At 40.5% G+C, this 26653-nt stretch overlaps 1 protein-coding gene across 10 annotated transcripts in view; it reads left to right on the top strand.

Moving 5' to 3' along the window:
• Positions 1-26653, top strand: part of msi2b (musashi RNA-binding protein 2b) — a 246554-nt gene that overhangs the window by 126885 nt on the left and 93016 nt on the right. For all 10 annotated transcript variants that reach the window (XM_020599039.1, XM_020599037.1, XM_020599038.1 and 7 more), the window contains exon 7: positions 15308-15356. In XM_020599039.1, coding sequence (XP_020454695.1) covers positions 15308-15356 — 49 coding nt within the window. The remainder of the gene's footprint in view (positions 1-15307; positions 15357-26653) is intronic.

Genomic DNA, 26653 nt, shown 5'->3' with positions numbered 1-26653 from the left:
CAGGCAGAGTAGTATCAGCTCTTCTACAGAACAGATCAGATTGCTATTTAGTTGACTATATGTTATGATTACAGCTTTTCTCAGTAGCTTTGGCTCATTTCTTGAAACATCACTCTCATTCTCAAAGCTTAATATGTATTTGTCAAAATGGTTTTTACATAAAGCACATCACTATGGTTCATCAGTGAAAGGATCGGCCTCACCCAAAACCTCTCATGACTCAAAATCCTTATGTCACTGCATAAGCCATTCCTGTCATAATGTAATGTCCCATTAGTGTCTGGGTTTCAAAATCAAGCATTGTCATTTCATCTATTAGCCTATGGCCATATATTTTCAACTTCCATTCAGATAGTATGGAGGCAGAAATGCAACAAATTTGTTTGATGTGGCACATACTCCCTATAAGGGAAGTTCAGCTATCACCTATCAGTGTATTTGTTACAGAAAGGATTCACACCTCTTCATATTTTGGACACTTTGCTGTGTTGTAAATTTATTTTGAAATAAAACAACTTGCTATTTACAGTGCATTAAAATGAGCAAAAACTGAAGGGATGTGAATCTGTTCTAAAGCGATATATGCATGTAAAGTTCCTAACAGCTGAGGGCTTGACATACTTTAACAGCTGCATGAACTAATGTGCATGTGATGATGTGAACCGTGAAATGATTCTTAAATGTTGTTTTATAAGACTGAAAAGCAACTATTTTGATCAGAAAGATATATACAAGTGGTGTTCAAATTGTAGACAAGTATATTTTATTATTTGCTGAAATGTGTTGAACGATTGCTATTTATAGGAAAAGAGAGAAATTCTACTTATTTTAAAAACTTTGGCATTTGAAAATTGAGGCAAAGCTATTAGAGCTGCATAATTTGACTAATTTGTCTGTCGACTAATCTATCAGTGAAATTTTCGATTAGTCGACTAATCTGTTAATGTAATGTTTCTAATTAGCATATAATTTTTCACTTTAAAAAAAAAAGTAAAACAACTTCAACCATTAGTATTTCTTTCTTTTTTATTGAATTTTCTATAAAAAAAAAAGTTTCAGTTTGAAAATAAAGTGCAATTTTAAATGCAATATAAAAACAATTACAAAAAGTACAACATAAATAATACTCCAACCCAGCACAGTGGAAAGAACACTGGTAATCTGTGCTTTAAGGTTCAACAGTGCTTAACAGGTTCAACAGTGCTTAACAGTGCAAAGAATTAACACCGGAAAGGTGACAATTTTACATCCAACATCAAAGAATGAACACCTGAACTGTAATTATTTTAAATCCAATAACTAAAAGGTAATGAGTCCAATATCAATTCTGCCTAGCACTGCAACGAATACCTAAATGTGTTATTTAAGTCCAACATAAATACTGGCCAACATAAAAAGTTGGGGGCCTGGGTTACCAATTTCAGTAACTTTACTCAGTTCAAAACATAGGCAGGTAATCTAAAGAAAAGTATGCATATCACTGTCAGTCAGAAAGGGCTTAAACAGCATTTCAGTGGAGAAATGAAAGCATGTCTACATTGTCTGGAGTCAGGCTTGATCTTTTTTTATTTACAATGTTCCCGGCAACTGCGAAAAGGTTCAGATGGGGTTGACGTCGCAGAAGTGCTGCCGTGGAATGCCATCTCCTTGTCGCAGAGTGAACAGATAACCGTTCGGCCTCTGTCTGAAATATTCCCACACTTTTGATTTTCTTCGTGATATTGCCTTGTGCAAAGCATCATCACTTTGACCGGCATTAGCAGCCACCATTATCTGTGTAAACACAGTATCATGCAGCATCGTGACGTATTCCGTGGGGTTTATTGGCGAGTGGCAATCAAGTGTAAAAGGTGCTAGGTGTAAAAGGTCCACCTAGTGAACTGGAGTGTGGACAGTAGACAATTTTTAAAAAAAAAGTCGTGACGCATTTTTTTTAAGTTGACGTATTTACGTGGTCGATGTAGTCGATTACGTCAGCGCGTCGTTGCAGCTCTAAAAGCTATGGAGGAAAACTGTAATATATAGTAGTTTTTCATGTTACTTCACTGGTTTTTACTTCAGTTTTTTCTTGCTGGGATTCTTGAATGGCATTAAGTGGAAATAGAGAACACTGTATCTGTGGATATATATATGCATAGACGACTACGTATCTTATCCACAGATGGCTTGTGGTGGTTTGGTGTGGGTGACCGTATAGCATCTGTGTTTGAGTGTGTGCACAACTCTGTCTGTGTACTTGTGTTGTTTGGGTGCTAATGGCAGTTGGCATTTGGCCACTATCAGTGCACCGTTAATTAGTATTGAGAGGTTTGGAGGGAGAAGCACAGATTCCCCTCTATCTCTCAAACAGATGTGTGTTTGATCTGTTAACCCAGCTTAGACACACACAGACACACACACACACACACAGAGGCCATCCGTAGCAACTCTCTGGCATATGGAAATGGCTAAGTGCCACTCTGCATACTTAAATTGACAGCAATGGATCTAACCACAGAAAAACATCAGATAAAAACAGATCAGAGTGGAGTCTGTTAATAGCCTTCCAAAGAAAAGACATAAAGACAAAAATGACAATAACCAGTGGTGATATGTAGGGTTTAATATTTGATGTACTGAAATATCCTTCCAGTTTAACTGAAAACAAACTCTGACTGGAAAATGTTTATTACTTTTATAGCTAGGTCAGTAACACATCACAAAAGCCAACGATGTTCAGTGCTCTCTAATGTTAAGACACGGAAGGTTGGTTAATTCTCATTTAAGAAACTGTAACTATCAAGTATTTGGCATTTTGGCTTGAAAACCGACAGTCAAATGCCAAAGTAGTTGAGGCTTAATTTTCTGGAGATCGACTAATCAGTTACAGCTGTTTTCATGCTTCATACTATTTGTTTTTACAGTAGTTTTATTGTAAGTTTTGTTTGATGATTTTTTTTAAAAAGACATGAAAAATGTCTACTTTGATCTACAATATGTAAATAACTGTCCATTATATACAATAACTGTCCTGATTAATACTGTGCAGAGGACTTGAAAATCAATATATAGGCTACTTAAGAAACTTTAATAAAAATAGCTACATAAAATCTATAAACCACATGATCCAGAAAATTACTGCTAATTAAAACTAAACTGAGCTGAGGAGGACCTAGAGACTCAATGATCTGACATCAAATCCATGCACAGAAGTCACAGAAAAATAACACATGCAAGCAGCTCATGAGCCATGATAAATAAATGTTCTGCATGTCCAGATCAATAATTTTATAGGCATTATTGACAGCAGGTAAAGTCAGTCAGAGCACTGTGCAGTCACTGCTGTCACTCACTACAGCAGGTGGAGAGTGGAAACGGTACGATCCACCTAGAAGACAGGTGCAGTGTAACGGATAAGAAACCAGACACACGTTAGCAAAACCAACCACTTAGTTTCCACCTTGAAGTCTTTTATCTTATAATACTAGACCACAGTGTTTGAAAATGCTGCTAATGAAGCACAAATGTCACCTTTACTGTATGTAGCTTTCCTGGGTGTATTTTGTCATTCCTCCTCGTCCTGGTGCGCCAGGCTCAATTATATATTTGAAATTAATTTATTTTAAATTTTACTGGACTATTAGCCTACTGGTCTCAGGGACTAGGAAAGGTTATATGAAATGTTCTAATTCAAATTAAAACGCACAAGATAAAACAGGATAAATGTATAACATCTTCAGCCATATAGAGGTAGGGCCATGGCCCCTTGATACAGGGGTGCTGCTTCTCAGAAAAAAAAAAAAAAAAAAGAGGACTTCACTGGTGAAAGAAAGAGTAATGAGAAGGATGTATTTATTTTTTAATGCCAGCCTTTAGCACATCTCTACAAACACAGAAATCGGAGCAAAGCATTATTATAGCTCTCACTAATGTCAGTGCCTTTGTCTAATCATTTAATTGTAGCATAGTTGTCCTGATGGAATTGCTCTGTGACCTTTAGTATTTTTATTTCTTCAGCCTTTATATTTGCTAAGTGATGGTATTCTGCCTGATTAGCACACCCTTGTCCCCCCAGACACACACACACACAATATATTCACTCCCAGTACCCCACTCCCATTGTTCTGCTTTATAACACTGGGAAAGGAGCATCAGTCAAGTATATTAGCTGGATCCTATTACTGTCACCAGATTGCCTCTCTGAGCCATCTTAAAGAGCCCCCAGACAAAACTTCCTGTCATGTTAATCCAAGCTTTAATAAATAGAGGGATGTGTAACCATATTCAAATAGGGCCTCCCGTATTTATGCTTACAAAGAGCGACGGGCTATCACAGAATGACAGATGAAAGTGTTTTGCATGAAAAGGAGCAAAAAAAAAGTTTTTATCAGTGTTCATTCTCTCCCATTCTGGGAGAATGTCAAATTATTGAAATGGCCTTTAAAAAAAAGCTTAAGCCTAATCTAAGTAAAACACTGCAGGTATTAGGGATGGTGGCTATTGTGAGCGAAATGAATGTTATTCAGCTCAACCTAGCAGCTCCTTTTATCCCTCTTGTTCACCTATTGATATCAGTACACAGTGCACACCTTGTCTCCAAAGAGAGATTTATGTTCATCAGACCTGTGAACATTAGAGCATACTGTCACTGAGCGCTTTCACTGATCCATGAATACAGAAAGTCTGTTATTAAATTTTATTTTCTAGATGGTTATTCAGAGGCATTGCTACAGTAGCTGTGCCATCTAGTAAAAGCTCAGACACCTGTAAGCGTGCAGCAGGAGCCCTTTGCATTCCTGAGTATTCTCATACCCAGCAAAAAGAGTGGAAACTGACCTCTCCAATTCAAGGCCATCTCTTAGATTCACACGTGGAACCACGCTAAGCCACTGTTTGACAGAAAAAGACAGACCACATTCACTTCTACTCAGTCACTCCTCGACTCAGCTGCAGATAAAACCCAGTTAAGCCAATTTTTCATTTATGTTTTATTATGCACAGCGGAGACTTCTCGTGTCATTAATAAGCTGATTGAATCTGAACATGTTTGTTCATACTCCTGCCGTCGTGGGACTGAAATGGTCCATGTTTTCCGTGGCTTGGGGATTTCCATCTGGTACCTAGGTACATGCAGCATTGTTAGCAAGTATCTTCTTAGAATTATAGGATATCATGGTGCTGTTAATTTTAAAAACCATGTGACGAAAATATGCTCTACATTCCGTATTATTATTTGAATAAAAATTAAAACCATATATTGCAAGTAGAATGATATGTAATGGCCCTATTTATTATCAGTAGTAGCACAAGTATTATTAATAATATTAGTATTAGTCATTTCTAATACCCATTTGAATAATTGATAATAATACATGCAATAGTGATATATCCATTTGGTGTTGTCACTGCTGGTCTTAATATGTACTGGTTCATTGTTATTGGTATTCCGTTCACCTAGCACTATGGGCAGACAGTTAAATGAAGACTAAAAGATGGATGGCCTGGTAGCCAGTGCACTAGCTGAAAACGTTCTAAGACAGTTTTTCAGTGAATTGTTGAGGCATATCACTGACTCACCCACAGCACCTATTTTCTACGTGTTAATTTTGACAGGAGTTAGACCTGTCCTTACACTTTTGCTGCTTGTGCAAATGAGAGAGCATCTCCAAAAACTAGAAGACCAACAGTAAAAGAAACTTTGACTCTCAGAATATTCAAATTCCAAATCCCACACATTAAATCTTAACATGAAATAAAAACAACTACATTATAAGTGGCTTATGGGAATTATTAGACATTAATGAACTTGTTGCCTATTAAAAGGGCAGGGTGTCTAATGGAAGTCATGTATCCAACCCTACGTTAACTATGTCGGTGTGATCCTTTTAGACCTCTGCAACGTCCACACATGCTCAGCACTTTTGCTCATTTCAACAAACCTCTTTCTAGCCCACCCTCTCACCCTCTGCGCCGTGGTTTCACATGAACAGGTCTCTTCAAACAGTTCAAAGGATCCTCTGACCTTTTGCTGGCCTTCAGTCATCGCTGCTTGCAGCTATATTTACATTAACAAGGAGGAAGAAGTGACAGATTGTGTTAAATGTGTTCCATGTACTGTGGATGCGTGTGTGTATGTGTGTGTGTGTGTGTGTGTGTGTGCGGGCGTGCGTGCGTGTGTCAACTAAATCAGAAATCTGATTGGCTTTCCAGGAGAAAGGACATCATTTTAAATAAGTCCTCAATGTTAAACTGTTTGCTCTAGGGCTTAGGGATTGCTCACCTCTCCAAATACTATTTTAGCTTGAAAGCACAATATTTCCCAGACTATGCTTCCTGGTGCAGCAGTTTCATAGTGGTGGCTTGCAGGCATACTCCATTCTGACAGAATGAGGAGGCACTCTGCAAGAGTGTGGCGGGGAGGAAAGAGGCCCTATTAATAAAATGACTCCATGATGGTTAGTTCCCTGCAGCTTGGCAAAAGAAGACAGGCGGATTGATGGAAGAGGCCAAGGCCTACTTCCTCAGGCATACTGAGCTCAACTATGTGGACATGCCTCTGTGAGACCAAGCGCAAGGCCAGAGAACACAACATACTGAAGTCCCATTTATACATGAAGGAAGTGCCTTATAGCTGATGTTCTGTTTTGTGTAAAAGGGTCAGAGTGGCAGTTTTAAATGAGCAATACATCACCTCTAAGCCTGGCTGCAAAGCTGCCTTGAGCTGGCTTTTATGCTATATGAAAGGCTCAGGCTTCTTGTCAAATTATACAATAGCCTCTGTAACACAGATGGCTGATTTGGAGGATGGGACCAGACAGAATCTACTTTACTTGTAATCTTAACTAAAATGGGGAGGTAATCAACACTCCCCTGGTGACAGTATTACATTTGTGTAATGCATAATTGGCATTACACAAAAGTACAGCAGACATAAAACAGCATTTACCAGAAATATGGTTTGTTTACAAGAAAATTGTGTATAAATATGATTCATTTAGCCACTTTTTCGTTGTAAGACTGGCTCGGGCACCACTAGAGATGTGCTAATAAAATATTGTTTTGCCACAACAGTGTTACGGTCTGCCCTAACAATACAGCCGCCTCCTGGAGGCATCACTCCATCATCCTTTCATTACATTTCTTTGGAACAGTACATTGATTAGAGTGGCCTCAGCATGACTGCCTTTTTAATTGTGTATTTGCCGATCTGAAAGCTACACAGAACGCAGTGGTAGAATCTGTACTAACCATGTCAGCAATGCTCTGAGGCATTCTTTGACACAGAAAGTTCACTGTTAGATTATACATCAGTTTTTATCACCATAGCGACCTCCTTGGATGCTGAGCAGGGGACCTCATAAATATGTAATCCTGACAGATTTGAGGAATTGTCTTCCTCAAGTGTTCCTCTCAAGCCATTTTGTTAATGTCAACATGAAGAAAAGTTACTGGAATAAGTGTTGACATTCAGCCCATGGTTTATATCATTAATAATTACATACACAAGGATTTCTCTCACTGCTGAAAAACACACTGCATCATGTTTTTCTGTAGCTGTCATTTTTTGGTAATTAGGTAATAAAAAAAGGTGAACCCATTCTTTCTGTGTTGACAAACAGTTTAATAATATACAATAAACTATACAACAGGTAAGCTTTTCAATAGTTTCTCAAATATGTGATTGTCAATTATTAATTTGAATTTTGGGGCTTCACTGTCCCTTGTCCCCTGTCTCTCTATCCATACAGTACTACCAACAGCACAACAAATAGAATAAAAAATGTGGCATAGCTTTTTAAATTGTCATGCAGATTAACATTAGTAGAAAGGTTATAAATCAGTTATAAATCAGTTGAAAAATCTAGTTTCATTAAAAGAAACTATAAAACAGATATACAGTATTTACTATAAGAAAAATAAAGAAGAATGGGGTAGACGGAGCAGGCAGCAGATAAGCGCCTCTTTGCCCTACATCACTGTGCTTTTTCTGTCTGTGTGTGTGTGTTTGTGTGTGTGGTGCGTATGTGTGTGTTAAGTCTGCACTCTAGTCATCCATTTTTATCAGTTCTGCTGAGGGATGCCACTCATCCATTATAATAAGGAATATTCCATTTGGGAAAGAAAGAGTAGCTGGCTTGGCCTCTGCTATGGAACTGAAAGAACAGCTCGTCCATCTAGGCTCACGCTTAAGAACAGTGTCCTTTTTGCCCCCTTGTGTAATTGCAGGAGCTTATAGGGAGCTAAAATTTTGCCCTCTGCTCCTTGTTAAACCGCCACTTGTAAAAGCGCTCAAGCGTGGATGCAGCACATTGCAGCTCAACGTTCTCAGACAATGATATAGATTTCCTCTACAAAAGAACAATTGAAAGGGCTGTCACAAATTTGTCCATTGTCACCGGGTCGCTATCATTTCTCTGTTAATTGCCATCATTGTAATAGAATATTAGATGCTCTACACTGCAGAGGGAATGTTGATGAAGGGGCAGTGCCAGCTGAGTTCTCTTCTTGACCGTGACCCTTATCTGTCATAATAGTAATGATAATAATATTGTAATACTAAACTGATCACAGAGGAATTTTTTAACCCCCTTTTGCCTCCTCTTCAGTGAGGCTGTGGTGCAGGTTCAGAGACCCCCTGGAGAAGGGATTCAGTCTCTTGCTCAGGAACAGGAAGGGAAACAGATGCTTGCCAACAAGGGGGCTTAAAACGGGGTCCTCCAGTTGAACAGTGGTTTCTCAAGAGTAAATTGGGATAGAAGTGGTTCATATTACCTCTATTTATTGTGACACTTGAGGTTTGGCTGTGCCAATAGAAAGTCATATTTATCCCATTAGCCTGCTTAATATTGATGTAGTGACTTATTATTTATGGCCAAAGAGCCTTTTAAACGTTTTTAATAAATGTGTCTGGTGTGGGATTCCAAAAGTAGTCTTATAAATGTATGTGTAACAAGTCTTACAGAGTCCTCCTCCTGTCCATTTTCTGTACATCCGTACCTCTATGTATTTGGCTGGATTCCCCAGGCACCAGCTTCTGAATGATTTACAACTGTCTGGTTATTGCTTTTACTGTATATATTATGTTGACGTCACTTTTTGAAGGGGGAGGTCTAATGACTACTGAGTGAACAATATAATGAATGTGATGTTAATCACCTTGAGTAATCCTGCTCCTTGATTTATAGTTTAATCAAGTTTAATTATCCAATTTTGACAAGTGTGATCCTCTGTGCACTGTGATGGAAGTTAATGTTATAGCTTTAGTTATGCAATAGAGAATATTGCATTTTGCATGACAATAACTCATACCACAGTCATGTAGCTGGGATTTAAAATGTAAGGTGTTTTTCTAATTGAGATATTTAAACCAGGATTTGTTTTAAGTTGAAATAGTCACATATTGAAAAAGGTAGTGTAAAAGCTTTTAAAAATGATCTGCTCATTCAAGCGTCATTCAGTGAAGCCATGCAAATAATATAGACTGAGCCTTGGCGTTGGTAGTGTGTGTACAAATCCCAGTAATCTTTGGCACTAAAATTGCCTGATAACTACATGGACGCACAGTAATGCTTTCCACTTAGGCAAAAGTGAAGTTTATAGCAAGTGTAATGGATGAAGGCAAGACACAAACCTCTGTGCAGAAGCACAAAACCCCACTGGGCGCCAGCAGAAAAACATAGCCCAAAACCTCAACAACAAGATGGGCACAACCAATCCCAGGTCACTATTTGTGGCTCATGTCTGCACTCTTTTGGCATCAGATATGATCTATATCAGTGTCACCCCCAAATTGCAGGAAAGCGCCTCTGCTAGCCCTCAGCCATGAGCTGAATGTAAATGTGCATTTGACACCTATCTAAATCGCTGTCATAATTCATTTCCAGACCTCTTAAATCTTTCCCTGTCACCTAGCACCTCTGCTGTTTGGCTGTCCAAAAACATAGCACATTCGCCTTTATTGATGTCGTTGTCCTTTGATAAATTATTCATCATACTGCAACTTTTTTTTTTTTTTGAAAATATCATGTACTTTTCTGAGGTTTTTCAAACATATGGATTGATACAGACAAAGAGGTGGCACCTGGTGTGGAGTTAAGTCTCATGCTATATGACAGGAACAAGATAACTCTTTTCCACTCAGGGTGTTACACCAGAATGACAGAGCGTCACTGTCACAATGCTCCTAAGTTGACCAACCGCATGCAGTTTTTTGCTCGAATCTGTCTGCATTAAACCCGACATGTTCATTGGTTTTCGACAGATTCTCACTCCCAGATCAGACACTGTAAAGCTTGTGGCACAAGTACACATGAGAGTTAATGTGCAGATGTTTATGCAGTGTTACAGGGCTAATCTGGATTCATCTCAGCTCCATAGCTTTGGAATGTAGTCATATGTTATACCATAATCAACCGTGCGTTTACTCAATGAGTCGTTCATTAGAATGTCAGTGCAAATGTTATAAATTCCTGTAAATGCTTTGAATTAAACGATTTATTTTTTTTAAAAGTAACAATATGTTCTTGAAATGCAGCAAATGCAACAGCCGTCATCTTTCTTGTAATGGTCACGGTACAGGAAACAAATGGAGCAGATACTGCGGTTCACAAACGTAGCAGGCAAAGTGGACGACAAGGACAGAAACCAAACACAGAAAGTATGGTCACCTTTTAGCTTACTGTGATCTGTAAACCTTGCATTTAATACTGCAGGAACAAAACTATTCTATACAGCCACCCACCTTTAAGAGACATTAAATGTTTCCACTGGCACTGCAACAGCAACTCTGGAGGCTGCTCTCTTTTTTAGCATTAGCTGTTTGACCAGACACTCACTATCTGATGTCAGATTTATTAGTGTGTGTTATAACTTTACAGCCAAGGTGAAATAGCTCACTTCCACAAAGGTATAAGGATAATGTGAAGTAATAGTACAGTATGTCTAAAAACGTACTCATTCAGCTCTTCAGTTCAAACACTCTCACTTCCACAGCACTCACTGCCTCACAGTACTGAAAAGTTTAAATTGGTACTGCCACTAGTACTGTACTTCTACTGCACTGCTGCTGTCACTGTTACTGCTCTTACTGCTGCAACGGCTCCTGTCACTACTGTCACCCTTACTGAGACTATTCAGGTTCGCTTTATTACACGTGTAAACATGGACATTTCTAGTTTCATTTGATGAATGTGTCGAGTCCAAAAGAGCTCATCGTTTTTGTCTTGGATTTAGAATAATAATCTTAGTCTTTTTTTTTTCACCTTGTAGAAGAATAAGGATAGTCTCACAAGAGTTACTACAAGTTTCCAGATTTTCAATTTGAGCTAATAACAACTGAATCAAATTACACTTTACAGAATGGGATCAAAACATAAAAGGGCACCACTATTAAATCACTGCCTTGTGAATTGTGAATAAAAGTTAAATTGCTGGAAAACCAACAATTCACATAGCTAATATACTCCTGTCAGCCCTTGTTTTTAGGATGAGGTTATTTGGGTCAGATGTGTTTGTTGCCGGTTTAGTTAAAGAGCTGCCCAGCCTTCTGCCCCCTGACCGTCTCCTGCAAGCCTTCTCTTTTTAAGTGGCCGTGGACTGTTCCAGTGCATTCCACAGTGAAATAGACTTTTGCGCTTTTCTTCATTGTCACAAAAGGCCAGGCACTTCGCTGGAGTTCCCATTCCCCTTTTACATAGTGATAAGACAGCCATTATCCTTTGAACCTTTCTTTTCACTGAGCCAGGAGAAAAGGAAGAGTGAAAGAGAAGGAGGAGGAGGACAGAGAAAGATTTCTTCCCTGAGGTGAGCCTGGCCTCACCTCTATGTGGCGGGCTTTTTTGTGAGCAGTGAAGAGGTCCTTAACCTTCTATCAGATGGAGGCACACAGTTGTGTTCTGCTTGAATAACTACATTGAAAAGCCCTGAAGCACAGGAGATGGTTCTATAGACTCTGCAAGTGGCAAAGAGAGAGCGAGATTGGGAGTGAAGAGAGAGAGAGAGAGGGGAGACTGTATTGTATGACCTGCTGGAGTGTGACCCTCACATGATGTGCACATTCTTTGTTAAAGTGCCCATCAGTGCTTCGCTGTGAATCTGTGTTGTATGGCTCTCACTGACAGGATGCTCCTCCTCTAATAATGTCACAACAACACAGTTCACACATTTATATAATACCCTTCCTTGAATAGACCGCACTTTATTTTACAAAGTAACAGTCTTTCTGCTTCCAGGCTGTAGATGGCTTTACAGCAGTATTACTATCACTAGCAGAGTACAAATATTTGAATGTCATGTTGCATGAAGGGCTTATAGTGGTTGATGGCGGATGATGCTATGGGCTGGATCCATAATTCAGACTAGTCAGATTTTCTATAGACACAAAAACTGTGTTCACATCCCAGGCTCTAATACCCAATTCCTTTTTCCTGTTGATGGTTCAGATGTGTCCAGCTCTAATGTCTACAGCACTGAGGTCCTAAACTGCCAAACGTGGGCAGATTTAACAGAAATGTGACATACATACATACAAGAATAGCAACAACGTCATTTGTGTGATGGTCAAATCATGCAGTTCCTCAAAAATGGCTTGGTTACAATGTGTTCCTTCAAGTCTGGCTTGATCAGAAGCTTCTCCAAAAATGTCCAACAAATTTGAAACAGCCTCATCTCTCCACTGACCCTTGTCTACCAATCTGAGGGGTTGACACTGAATGATGACAACAGGCATTATGCACATGCACAGATGAGTGATACATTTAAAAACCACCGGAATTGTGATCTGACCATTCTGACATTGCTCACATAGTCAGAGATCAGATTCACATCTGTACATGTATGTGGTGCAGATGTGACATGAAAACAATCTGGTTTGTTTGCACATTGGTGAAAGGTTTCGGTTTGAGTCACTTGGAGGGAAAAAACTGGATTTGAAACACTTCAGCAGGTAATGTTAATGTAACCAAGCTCACTTGTTAATTTTCATTGTTTAACTGACAGCAGACAAGAAACTGATTATAGTTACAACCACAATAAAGCAGACCTAGTACATACAAGTAGCAAACTCATAAATGGTATTACAGTATGTTGTGTCCATTGTTTTTGGTGGTCATTTGACATTTTGATGAGTTGTGAGAGTAGACGACAATGAAGGCCATCCATGCATTTCTTTGAGTCTTGTAGAAAACAGAAAATTCTCTGCTGGCCATTTTGCCTGCACTTCTACTTATGCATGCAGTAGTGACTGTTTTTGGTCTTTCAGTATTACTGATATTAGATGACAGAAGTCAAATGCTATAAATTTCTGTCTCCCATGTAAATTATCACAGGATGTCAGCTCCACTTGTCAAATTAAATGTTTACCATAGCTGGTAAACACACCATTCCATCTTCGCTCTGCAGTGGAGCTTTCACACTGTCAGACATGGAGACGTTATAAACGGTTTGTGGTGTTATGAGAATTCCAGAAAAAATGTTTTTTGAAAACAGTTTTCTCACATTTAATTCCAGGGCGGTGTAATTATCTGGCTAGGTATTAAATGTAACAATGAAGCCAGTGTACTGCAGAAAAACAATCCAGAGGTTTTCCTGTGTTCTTCAAACTGAGGCAATGAAATTGCAGTTCTCTGCACTACAAATTCCAGTTATCTCACTTCCTGTCACTTTAATGTGGTTTTCATTAGATCACCTGGCATGAGACAGAGGTTAGGTTATGTGACATTATAGATGTTTATAAAACTGTGGCTGCAGGTGATATTGCTTGGCAGCTTTTATACGTTTTCCCTCCGTACAGTCATCAGATGACACATTTTTCAAAGGAACAGCTTCATTATTTTTGTTACATTTTTTGTGTTCGTCTGTTATGTCAACACCGAAAACTGTTCAGCAGCAATTCATGACTTTGTAAATGGCTGTACAAGAGCAGCACCACAGATGTATCTCTGCTGAAGTTATACTCACGCTTAACAATTAACTTCTTTTCCGCCTTCAGATCTTTACTGTTAAACTTCTCACAGACGGTGTGCCTTCATTTTTTCCTTCTAGCATTAGTAAGAGATGCTTCACTTAAACCAGAAAACATAATTTGTCCATTGTTTTGCGACTCGGTCTACCTCACTGTCCACCTTTAGGCTCGGATTCCCCGCCCTCCTCAGCTGCTGAGCCGCAGTGGAGTGACAGTATTCTGTGCTCACATAATAGCAGGTGACTTACCTGTGTTACATCTAGGTATACTGTGTATATAGGCTGCTTCAAATCCTGTTACCAGCTACATTTCTTAAAAATTTGGGGGATGTACAAATAATGTGCCTAAGTGTCACAGGTGGTCTGTGAGATGTGCAGTGAGTAACCAGGCCATGCAAGCTGTGCCAACGTCTTGTGTGCCAAATGTGTGGCAAGAGGGTGGCATGAACAGTGTGCCAACGCTAGTCTGCCTGGCTGCCAGGCACTTCTCTTTATCCAATCAGACATTTCGGCTTGAGTGAGACCCCTATTCTTGTCTCTTCCCATTTCCTCCTGAAGCTTTGTCACCCTCCCATGAAAAACCGATTTTCTCGCGCGTTGCCGCCACCCCCCCCCCCCCCCCCCCTGCACAGCATCAAGCCTCTTGGTACGTTGTTACACATACCTGGAGACCATAACCAGGGAGCAATTGGTGCAGAGTGTTCCCTCTTTGTTTCTGTCTGCAGCTGCCTCCGTCCTTTTTATTCACCTCTCAAGACACAGTCACAGGCTAAATGAGCACGCCTCACTCTGCTTTTAGAGTGTGTTTAGAGATCTGTTTTTTCCAAGATGCGTGAAGAAAAAACGCTGTCTGTCTGTGTGTGGCTTTATTGGACATGATGAGGGATGGTATTATAGTGGATGCTGCTGGCGCTGTGCTGCGGCTGTGAGATGAGGAAGGATCCCATTAGTGTTTTGTGCCCTACTGTCACTCTCCCCAAGACAGGACTCTGGTGTTCACCAAAATAAACACATTGTCCACAGTTCTCCTTTTTTAACTGTTTATCATTACTCTTCATTTTTTCTTCTACTGACACTTTTCACTCTTATCTTTGTCCTGTTTGATTCAGATCATGAGTGAGTGAGCTGAGCTTACTTAAAGTCCTACGTCGTAAAAATTTACAACCCAAACAGATAGGGAATGGTAACCTGCCAATAATCCTGTAGGCACACTGATTGGTTATGTCGGAGAGAGCTGCTAGAAAAAATATGTTTAAAGAAGCAAGAATATGTATTGTAAAAGTAATTACAGTGTGTAGATGAGATGTGATTCAACGGGGAGAAGATGCCATGAATTACTAACCTAATGTCAGTACTTCTTGTCTTCCAGGTTGATGATGCCATGCTTATGTTTGATAAGACTACTAACAGACATAGAGGTAAGTGCACAGATTCTGTTCTGATTTTTTGTCTTTTTAGCTCTGTCTTTCTGAAAGGTGAGAAAATAGTCATTTTATGTCCTTTCCCCATGAGATAACACAGAACAGTTCCATTTCACATGATATTAGCTGTGCCATCTGTTCAACAATGGGAGCGTGTCAAAATAATCAATAAGCTAGTATGGTGTTTAGAATGTTTGAGCATTAGATGGTGTGTTTGTGCGTGTGTGTGGTGATGATGCTGGTGTGAGTGCTTCAAAAAGGTGCTTAAAGGGTGTAAAGATTGCGAAATGGTGGGTGCTGTGCAGTCAGATAACAGCATCAGATAAGACCCAGGAGATGCACTGACTTTATCGCTTTCTCTCATCAGCTCCTTATCTTAGATGAGGGGACGTTTCACTCTCAAGCAGAGGACTTTCCAAAGACAGGTTTCCTCTCTGCGCCACAATGCAGTGTTGTGCATTGAGGCCAAACAGCACGCTCACAGGCCTGACTTAAAAACCAGTAAGCACATATAGGGCTGTCACTTAATGTGAGCCCATTGTGCGATGGTTATTATCGGCTAGGAATCCTTACACAAGTACGCTGAAGGAACTTTTAGGAGACAGACTGTCCCTGGCTGTGTATGTTTCTGTGTATCATTTTGTGCGTGAGCAGTCGACAGGCACTGACAGGTATTTCTCCAAGAAAAAGGAGCAGACATTTATGTGTTTGTCACACCAGTCAGCTCACTTGTAGGCAGAGCTGGCATCGCACCATCTCACTGAACTGGGCTGAGTGCTGTTTTGCCATATATATGTAAACATTTTTTTTGCAGCAAGTGATTCATCTCTTGACCTGTATAAATGTTTAGGTGCTGTTTCCATGGATTGGAAGCTGTGTGCTTTTTGTTTGTGCAAGCTCTCTCTTTCTATTTATTTGTGTATCGGTAAGTGTGTGTGCTCCGCCTGTGTGTGTACGCCACGCAGGCGAACTCTTTGAGTCTGGTAAACAGTTTCTAAGTGTGGAACATGTGAACTATAGTGGAAGTGATCTGTGGCTTTGAGGGGATTTTGATCTGTAGTGACACAACCCAGTGTGAGGCCTACTTTGAGAAGAAGGCTTTTTTATCTCATACTCTCTCTTATTTCTTGCTCTTCTCTCTCTCCTGTCTGCTGCACTGCCAGCCCTCTGTGAAAGGGGATGGGCGCCACGCTTGTGGAGTGTGTTAGGCATTTGCCTTTGGGCAGAAAAATGCCCTTCAAATGAAGACAGTGATGGAGAAACAGCCTCAGTGGCAATTTTTCTGATGACAGGGGACGTATTTATACAGGTATTGAGTGTGACACTGAGGCAGGTGCAGCTCCTCCTGCGGTTTCTGTTTTTTCCACCCACATCACTGCTAAATATATAATAGCTACTGTATGTTGGTCCACAGCATAAAACACACCAGTGTCACTGTAACACCTCCAAAACCGTGACATTGCAGTGTTTTCTGGATCAAAACTGTGATATGGCAACGTCTTTCTAGCAGCAAAGGTAAATGGTTAAGTTTAGGCACAGAAACTACATGGCTAAGGTTACAACATCAGACAATGTTGGAAATGAGGCTTAATCTCCAGCTGCATGATTGTTGTAACACTACTATGTTTTTTGCTGTGGACTGACATAGCTGTTGTACAATTCTATGTGAGACTGCTGGTTTTTTTTCCAGCTAGCATTTTGATATTTTGTTTCATATAGAATTTGAAACAGATATTTGAGAGCAGCTTTCATCTTGAAAACACAACTGGCCTTCCAGATGAATTGTACAGAATCCTACAGACCCATAAGACATTTTGAATAATTCATCAAATCCATTGGTGTGATTGTGTAATATTAATGGCTCAGCTGCCCCGTGACCACAAAGGACAAGACACTGAATAAATGATCAGTCAGACCTGTGCCTGAGCCCACTTTTACAGCTCCCTACTAATCCGGTGATGGGCATCTGGTGGTCCACCGTCCAAATCAGTTTCCCCTACACGTTCATTTTTATCTTACAGATTGAGTCATGAAAAAATTATTACCGGTTTTTCTGGAGCACGGCAATACATAGTTGTCAAAGTACATGTGTCAAAGTAATCAATAAGCACATTCTTTATTTAACAATTTAAATGTTAGCTGCTGCAGCTCTTCTAAAACTATGGTGCCTGCAAGTTCCTGAAATAAAAGATCACTTTGTTTCTCTAATTCGTTGCAAAGCACTTCAGGGAAGAGTGTATATCAAAGAACTAATGTTATTTTTTCCCCCATTTTTTCCTTGATAATCTGGAACGCTGTCATACCTGCAGCATAAACATACTGTATTTTACCAGAGTGGGGAGGGTAGCTTACATAGGTTATTGCATTACAACTGAATTATAAATCTACTCTGACCCAAAACTGTAAAGAACACATTTCTAGTCTAGTCATTCTAGTCCCTGCAGTCGTTATATTTATTTGAGAAGTGAAGTTATAAAAATAGTACTTCTACTATAAGCAAATGAAATACACTGCAGAGAAGAGACTACATACTTACACTACATTATGGAGGTGTGTGCACAGTGAAGACTTGTGTCTGTCGGATCACAGCAGTTAATGGTGATCCCTTGTTGTGCTTTCTATGACTGCACATCATTTCATTTGAATGTACTGTATCTCAGTGCCTTTTTTGCATAGAGCCTTTATTGTATATCACTATAGAAAGAAAGAAGTAATGCATTGTGTTTTATTTACAAGAGTTTATTGTGTATGAGATCCATGATCAATTCTTGATTGTATGTGTGTTTTCTTTGGGGCTGTGCTGAATTGGATAGAGGACAAACGTCACACTCCACTAGTAGCAGCATTGTCCTTCAGACGGTCCCTGCGAGGCTGGCGAAACGACAGCCAGAGGAGACGTTTTCTAGCCTTCTTATTTTCTCTGTACTCTTTACTCCCTATCTCTCCCAGTCACTCAGTCTTATTCTTTTTTCCATTTCTTTTACTCACTTGCACTATTTCTGTCCCCCACCATTCTCCCCATACTGCCTGTCTTTGCCGTCTCTTCATTTCTCTCTGTCTCTCCTGCTAGAGGACACTCGCTGTAAGCAAAGCTCCTTACAAAGGCACACGCTGCACACCATCTCCTTGGCATTTAAAAGAGTAGAATACAGCCAATTGTGTTGGAAATTGAACTCTCTAAAGCCTCCCTTCCCACTGCACGGTTCATTGTGGGTGAGTTCAGTGTCTTTGGTGAGCAGCTTGGGCTGTCCAGAGGTTGATGCCAGAGGGCGCCTATTGTTCCCTCTTCTGCTGCAGTTTCCCCAGCACCACGCCTCCCTTCAGCCTTCTTTTCTTCACCTGACACTCATTTTGTGACATAAAAGAGAAAATCAGGAATGTGTACATTTGTAATAGCATATTTCACAAGATTTTCTGTACTTATTCTTTTTATTCTTTTGTGTTTAATTCACCAGTGCAGGAGGTCCAGATTACACAGTGTGTGTGTGCTCCAAAATACAGGCTGTGTTCTGCAGCAAGCCCATGAGCACGGTAGTCACATACAGCACAGCACAGCAGTCACTACACATACCAGTCATCATTCCCAACACCCTCAATGTGATTTCACATGCCACCTTCAGATGACAGGATGAGCTACACAGGTGGGAAATAAAAGCTTTTGGAAGAGCCCTGAGTCAGAGTCATCCTCCTGTCCCGCAAGCTGACATATGATCTATAATCTAAAATGTGATTTTACTGTCAGACACTATTGTTAGTGCCAGGGAAAGTGTTGCTGTGGTGAGAAAAATGCCATCTCTTAGGGAAGGGTGTGGGGACTGTGAATAAAAGAGCGGCACAGTATTTTGCTAACAATCAAGGACAGCATTGGGGCAGAAAACACATTTCCACAATGTTGTAGCACATTATATATGTGGACATTTTCACTTTCACTATGAAATTACAGGATCTATGCCAGATGTGCTAAATGAATGCAAAACCCTATTATGGACAACTGCAGTGTACCCAGACAGAGCTTCACTCCTGACAGACTGTACTGATATAAGATTTAATGAGTGTTATTGGTCAACCACTGCATCATGAAAAGAGACTGTACATGTGCTTTTTCCCATTGAAACTGTAAGCATAACAACGTGAGTCATTTTCAGGGTTCAGTCTGCTCCTGTATCATGTATCAGACACAGAGCCTTAGTAATATCCACTGAACAGCCTTAAACACGCAGTACAAGTGTGAGCTTTCTTTCCTTAAAAGTGGAGTTTACTCATGTAATATCAGTGCAAAACGTCTGCGGCCTTGATGAAATCCAGAGTTCTGACCAGATCACTGGAGCTGACTGCTAATTCAGCATTTTGAGCTAACAGGCAGGTTTCCTTCTTGAGATGCTGAACATTTTCCGCTCATTAATTTTGCAGTTGATGCAGTTTTAGCCACAAAAACAACTCCTCCTAAAAGCTCTCATTCATTTTAGGTCATTTTCTACCCTATTCCTGATGACATGACCCTCCTTTCCCACCAGGTTACCACTCTCTTCATCAGCGCATATCTGTAGCGCAGTTTCACACACGTAAGCCACATGGGACCCCTTCAAAGGGAAATATATAGTTCACATATATACAGTACAGTTCCTTGGGTTTTATTATTCACAAGCAGCTTCTCAGCATCGCACCTACTCCCCATGAAAAAAGATGAGTATATACAATGCAAATTACTACATTGAATCCCAGTGGTAATTTACACTCTTACCATTTAAGTAGCTGATTAATTGGGTCAAAACTGCACACCACAGTGACTGTTTGATTCATGCACTGGAAAAATCTGTACTGCCACAGACAAGTGTCTGCCCTGCAGTTTTCAGCAAGTGTTTAAATTTCAACAAGGTTTTAGTTAATTTCTGTGAGTGAAAATATTGAAGATGGCACCTACATCTATTTTGGGTGATACACATGTTCTCCCTCACCTTTTTAATTACACCATTAAGAAAGATGATGAAATCCTAGTGTAACTTCTGCCCGTACTGTTTTACAATAGTTTGTAACCAGACAGCAGCCATTAGTCTAGCGGTATAATGACTGTGTGACTGATTGTAAGCCAAGTTCCTTCTTTATTTGAATGATGCAAGTAATAGTAATGCATAACAATGTTGGGGACCAGGATAAAGAAATGGTGACTGAGTTGTTTTAGTCGCAAGGCAGCGTTATATGAGAAAGCCACTGAAAACTGAGCCACATATTAGAAGCCATGTTCCTAGAGAAAAAGGGGATTCAAGATTTTGTATGAGGACAGGACGAAGGCTGTGTGAATTTTTGTAAAGGCCTTTTTTCTATGGGCTTAAAGGGCTGGTTTTCTTCTTGGCAGAAGAACAGAAGACTGCATTGTGTGTGTCTGTAATCTCTTTACCTGTATTGGCAGCAAAGCTAGCAAGAGCAGCTCCCAGTGCGGAATTGGCACCGAGGAGTCAATGTCACACTGAGCAAGCTGCCTTCCAAACAACTAAAAACTGCTTGTGCCTTTGTGAGACTGTGTGTGTGTGTGGATGACAGCGTGCAGGTTTTTTTTTTTTTTCTTCAGTGTACTAAATGTATGCCCAGGCCTACAACTACACAACACTGTCCAACTTTCTAGCACTATATTATTATTTAGAGGGTTGTGGTGTTTTGTGTGTGTTTCTCGCAATTTTGAAACTATGCCCTAAAGAGCAAAAGTCTTTGTGGTATGAGGTGACATTATACACCCAACTATTTGACATAAATTCTCCTCTCCCGCCTCACTGCCTGAGAAGAAAAAAATAATTGGCCTCATTATCTTTCATCTCTGTGGCATATTACATTCATTATTTCGGACAAAGACTGCCAGTATGAGTCCTGTAACCTGGGAAGCAGAGCTGCGCCTCCACAGGTTAACTGTTGCTCCCTGAAAAGCCCCGGTGTTTGACGTCACCACAATGCCTCATCAGCCACCGGTGCTAGGGATTGAACATGGCCGACTGAGCAGAGGATGTCTTTCTGCAAAGTGATTGCTGGCTCATTGACTGAGTAGCAGAGGCGGGGAAAAGGGAGTGGAGAAAGGAAACGGGTACAGTTAGAGAAGAAATGGGAAAGAAAAGAAGAGAATGGAAAGAAGGTGGATGAAGAAGAAGAAAAGCAGGAAAAGTAGAATGACGGCATAGTGAGAGGAGAAAAAGAGAAGGAAATAAAGAAAAAGGAGAGTGGCTCAGTGTGAAACCTCCCCCTGCTGGCTCCTCTGGCTGGAAGCTGCTGCTGATGGCTTCAAAAGAGCGCCAGGCAGTCTAGGCCTCCGCTTCTAGCAATTAGAGATCACTCCAGCGGATGCCTCCTGGCCAGCCTGCAAATCCCTCAAAAATACCCTCTGATTACTACTGTAGGACACAGGCTGTTTACCAAATGGATCTAGCACTGCTGAGAGTGAGGTTTGATAATGCCTTCTTTTGTTCAGGCAAGAGAGGGAGTAGGGTCATTTGAGTTTTAAAGATGGCACGACTTCAGAGATGAATTTCCACTAAGAGAAGAAAAGTTAACCAGTTCTTTAAATTCTCGTCCAAATAGCCCAGCAAGCAAATGCCCAAGGCTGTTACGAGACAATAAAAACCTCTTTAGACAGAACATAAATACAGTGTTTTTTCACCAGCACTTACACAAGGGCCAGGTCTTCTCTAATGGTTAATATGCTCCACTGCCAATCCCTTTTTAAACAACTGAATCCCTGTTGGGTTCCACGGGAGTTGCAGTGTTTACAGATTCCAGGTCCTCGGTGCTCTGTGACTGCTGTATAGCTGCACCGATGCAGAGTAAAACAATCAGCCGTCATGCCTGACTTAACTGATTGACACACCGTTCGCATCAAGTGCAATCCTATAATCCTGCACTTTTACTTGCATTGCTCCAGCTTTCCAGCACGAGCTGACAGGTTCCTCATTGTATTCTCTCACCTTGACAGACCAGATATTAGCGATTAGTGTGAATGTCATTTAAATGGCAGTGCTAATCATACGCTCCAGGTCTACCTCCACCTGAGGGCCCCTCGCCTGGCCTAATCACGGTGACAAAGGAAATTATGTGTTTAGCCACTCTTAATAACTGGTCTAGCTCATCAGCTCCTAGACAAGCTGGCTCTGTGATCAACCTGTGCCTCGATGGGGAGGCGTAGCGTGAAGCCCAGCGCCTTGTGTCTGACCCTGATTCGGCCTCTTTGGGTGTTTGTTGTGGTTCACATCCTGACATCAATGACCCAACAGATTCGCCACAAAATCAACACCAGCATTACAGTAGTAGCTGTGCACATTCCTGTTTGTACTGTGCAATGAGCTCGAAGAGACTTGCTTGACAGGTTGGTGATTAAATGGCACTGAACCCTTCTCTCCTTGTCACCTGTCTGTTTTCTCCTGCCATTTGTTGACATCTGCCCCTCTATCATGTTGCTATGGTCGATTTAAAAAAAAAAAAAAATTTTTAATTTTATTTATTTATTTGACTCTAGTATGTCTCACAGACCGGATGGGCTCAGTTATGAATTAGAGTCTACTGTGCTGGCGCTGCATGACCACTGCAAGGGAAAGGAGGATGAAGGCAAGAGATTGTGGATGAAAGCCTGGGGTTTTAATCTCTTCCCCATGTTTATCTCACCACCAGGAGCAAACCTTGTGCCATTAAAAACATCAGCGACTCCCACTGGTTGGCTGCACGGCCGCACCTCTGAAGACATTTGAAGGACAAAATGAAAGGGATAAACAAATGTGCAGGAAAGCACATTTGTGTAAGATAGGCATGGTCTCATTTTATGCTTGTGCATGTATTTTAAAAGACATATTGATTAGAAGATATATATATATATATATATATACACACAGCATATATGAATGTAAAGGGAGTTTGTTGCGTATGCAGTGAGTCCACACTGCATACTTGCTGTATCTATTCTTAAGCAGAGCAGAATTTATTTGAACAAAAAAACAGCAAACATCTTTGGCCTCAGCTGCCATGCCAGATCAGTCTCTTCAGGAAATGAAAACGCTACCTTGGAATTGTCATCATATTGAGAGTTAGCGAACCTTTGACCTTGTAATACCCTACAGCTTCTCTATTTGTGACCCGCTTGATGCTAGAAAGTGAAACCATCAGGGAGGATCTACTGCTCACATCATCATTCTCAGAACACCTAATAGTGGATTTACCAAGGTGAAATCTCCTGTGAGATTGCAACCACCGTGACCTGCAATACTGAGTTTGCATCCACTCACGCACAAACATGGACACACTCAAAGACACAAAATATAAGACATGCACATGTACGCTTGAGAGAGACATGTAGAGAGAGACAGGAGAGACAGATTTTTTTTTTAAATTACATTCTGCATGGACAAGATCAGCCTAATCTGGACAATATATACCTATTACTAACTGTCAGAGTCAAGACATTTAAAAAGAAAAAAGCACAGCAAGAATATTGTCATTGCATCTCATGTGCAGGAGACTGATTACAAAGACAGACAGGGAAAGTGGTAGCTTTCCTCTGCATTGTTCCCTGTATTTACAGCCTGATTGGTGCCTACCCAGGCGTCTTACAGCTGAACGCAGCACATGAGGGAATTAGCTAAGTGTCTGCTGTGCAGTGTTAGTAAAATATGTCGCTGCTTGTCTTTGTAACATTTTTAAAACTGATCACATGGGTGTGTTTGTGATAGCCATCACAACCACAGATGCAAGGCAGAGCCAGCTGTACTCCCCACAGTTGTCCTCTTATGAATAGTAAATCATTTTGAGAGAATTCAAAAAATAGTGTTTCAAGTGTTGCTGATGCAGTTTTTATTGGAAATTCCTCATGGTATTAAATAAGAATATTTCCTTTGTTTAGATTAAAGTTAAAAGCATTTTTTTATTCTAGCAAAAATTCAGTAACTCTAAAGACAAATGTATCTTTTAGTATATGGATACATGTATAGGTACATTAACTTTTACAACAGCTTTAAAATATGAAACAATTTTCACTGTGTAACAATGGATAGTTTGTGATTTAGATACTTTAGAGGCATAAAAGATTAAATGTTTTACATAAGTAGTATTTAAAGGCCATAACCGGTGTTTCACTAAAAAAATAAGTAAATAAATAGATCTCCTGCTCTTGTTTATGAAAGCAGAGGATTTTTTTGAATGACATTTAATTCAAATTTAACAGGACACCATCCTACTCCTGGTATATCATGTTTTTTTCAGGGAGTTTCAGTACAGCTATAAAGTTCCAATAAAAGAAGACAACAGAAGACTTACTATCAAGTCTCAGCACAACTGCTTTGAAGTTGGTGTTTTTTCTGCCCCTCTTAAGTGTAATGGTGGTCTGAATACACCAACCCACAATCAGCAGCTGAGCCACAGCAATCACCTCTCGCAGAACGATTGCAAGCTGAATTAGATTACATCACTTCCAGTCCAGTCATCTAATTCCAGATTCTCGAGCTTCTTTCTTACGTTTTCTTTTTTGTGCTTATTCTTTGTGCTTTGAAGGTCAAACTGAGTGTCTCGTGTCATTCTACGTGTTTAGCCAACATGCCAGACACCTCCCATTTCCCACCTCTGCTCTTTCCAGGCACTCTTTCATGACAGTTGATGTTTATTTGCAGCTGATTGGCCTCCCACAGCCCCACTGGTCTACCACTTAAACAGCTGTAGAGGCTCTTTTGAAGTTGCCATAACAATCATAGCACAGCATGGTTCATCCTGGCACTGACTGATATTTCAGACAAGATAGACCTGCTTTTGTTTTATGTGCGTCTTTGTAAAACAGAGCAAAAAAGAGCAATTTTGTCTGCCGTCATGAACAATGAAGCACTAGTAATAACCAACGACTCAGTAAGGGCACATGGTGTCTGTCCCCATATTCACCAGCAGCCTTCAAGCTGCTTCATGTCTTTGTAAGAACATTAACATGTCTGAAATGGACACACAAACACATTACACGAGGATTTCTCCTGACAGACAATAAAGATGTGTTTAAATATGGTGAGCTCCTTTACATCACAAGTGACACGAGGCAGTTTTATGCTCCCCCATCACACAGCTGCTATGTTGACCTGTGATGGTCAGAACTGTGTGTGTGTGTGTGTGTGAATGAGTGAGTATGCCTCTATAGTGTAATAAGGTTTGCCTAGCCAAGCGTAAGTGTCAGGGTGAAGATGCCTGGCTCATTAGGTACCATGGCAGGATAATGTATGAACAGCGCTTATGTTCACACAGGTAGAGAGAGTGAGCAAAAGGGAAAGACAGAAGCAGCTATTGTTCTTGCTCTTCTCTCCTCTCTGTCTCTCCACAGCCTCCTCCTCTTCTTTCCCTGCTGCCAGTTTCTTCTTTGTGTGTGCACGCCTGGGGATATTTAGGCTCCCTGGTCACATTATGCCCTGTTCTTTGATGCAGAGCTGCCACTCCATGGTTTTATACCACTTATTCATAAATTAATTAATTTATTGGTTTATTAAATTTAATTCATTCCGTCTTGCATGATGCTTGTTTTGCAGCTCTGTTGCTCGATTGACAGGTTGCCAGTCATGGTAAGATTCCATATCCCTTTGGCGTCATGCAGCAGCACGTTGCTAATTGAGTTGAATGCGTAGCTCGTCTCTCCTCAGTGAATCCATCTGTCGCCGTCTTGTCATCAGTTTGTTCGCACTTGACAGGTTCCAAGTTGGTCTTTGTGTGTTTAACTGTGCACTTCTGTGTAGGTGTGCTGTGTGTTTTTGTTTATGCAAATGTGTGTTTGTATGTTCCTGTGTGTATGTGAACACGGGATTGCATTTGTGTAGTACAGTCCCATATAAATAAGGTGGCTACCTAGAGGCCCATTCTCTGTATTGTGTGCCTTGCCCCACTGTAGAGTCCCACAGTGGGGCTGTCCCTCAGACAGCTACCCTCTTTATATGACATTGTCCACTGCAGACCCAAACAGGCACACCACATCTCAGTGGGCAGGCACAGTGCATAATGATCTGCAATTAATCTGAATTCATAGGCGTCAGGGATGACACATGACATCATCAGGGCTTTTTTTGGCTATCCATAGCAAAAACCTCTTAGGTGTAAGAGACTCTTGACATGGCAGCCCATCAATAGTTCATAAGATGACAAAGGAATACATGTGGGATGAGGATATGATTAATTTGCCTTGTGCCAGGTTGCCACTGTGTAGTTTTTGTCTCCATGGAATTTGCAGCGTAATTGGAGAGCGATATGTCATATCAGGTGTGCATGAACCACATGGTCATGTAAATGTGTGCTTTTGGTCCAGATTTATT

Source organism: Monopterus albus, unplaced genomic scaffold (genome assembly GCF_001952655.1).
Source record: "Monopterus albus unplaced genomic scaffold, M_albus_1.0 scaffold39.1, whole genome shotgun sequence".
NCBI lineage: Eukaryota > Metazoa > Chordata > Actinopteri > Synbranchiformes > Synbranchidae > Monopterus > Monopterus albus.
The sequence above is the reverse complement of the archived record's forward strand: the minus strand, read 5'-3'. Positions and strand labels throughout refer to the sequence as shown.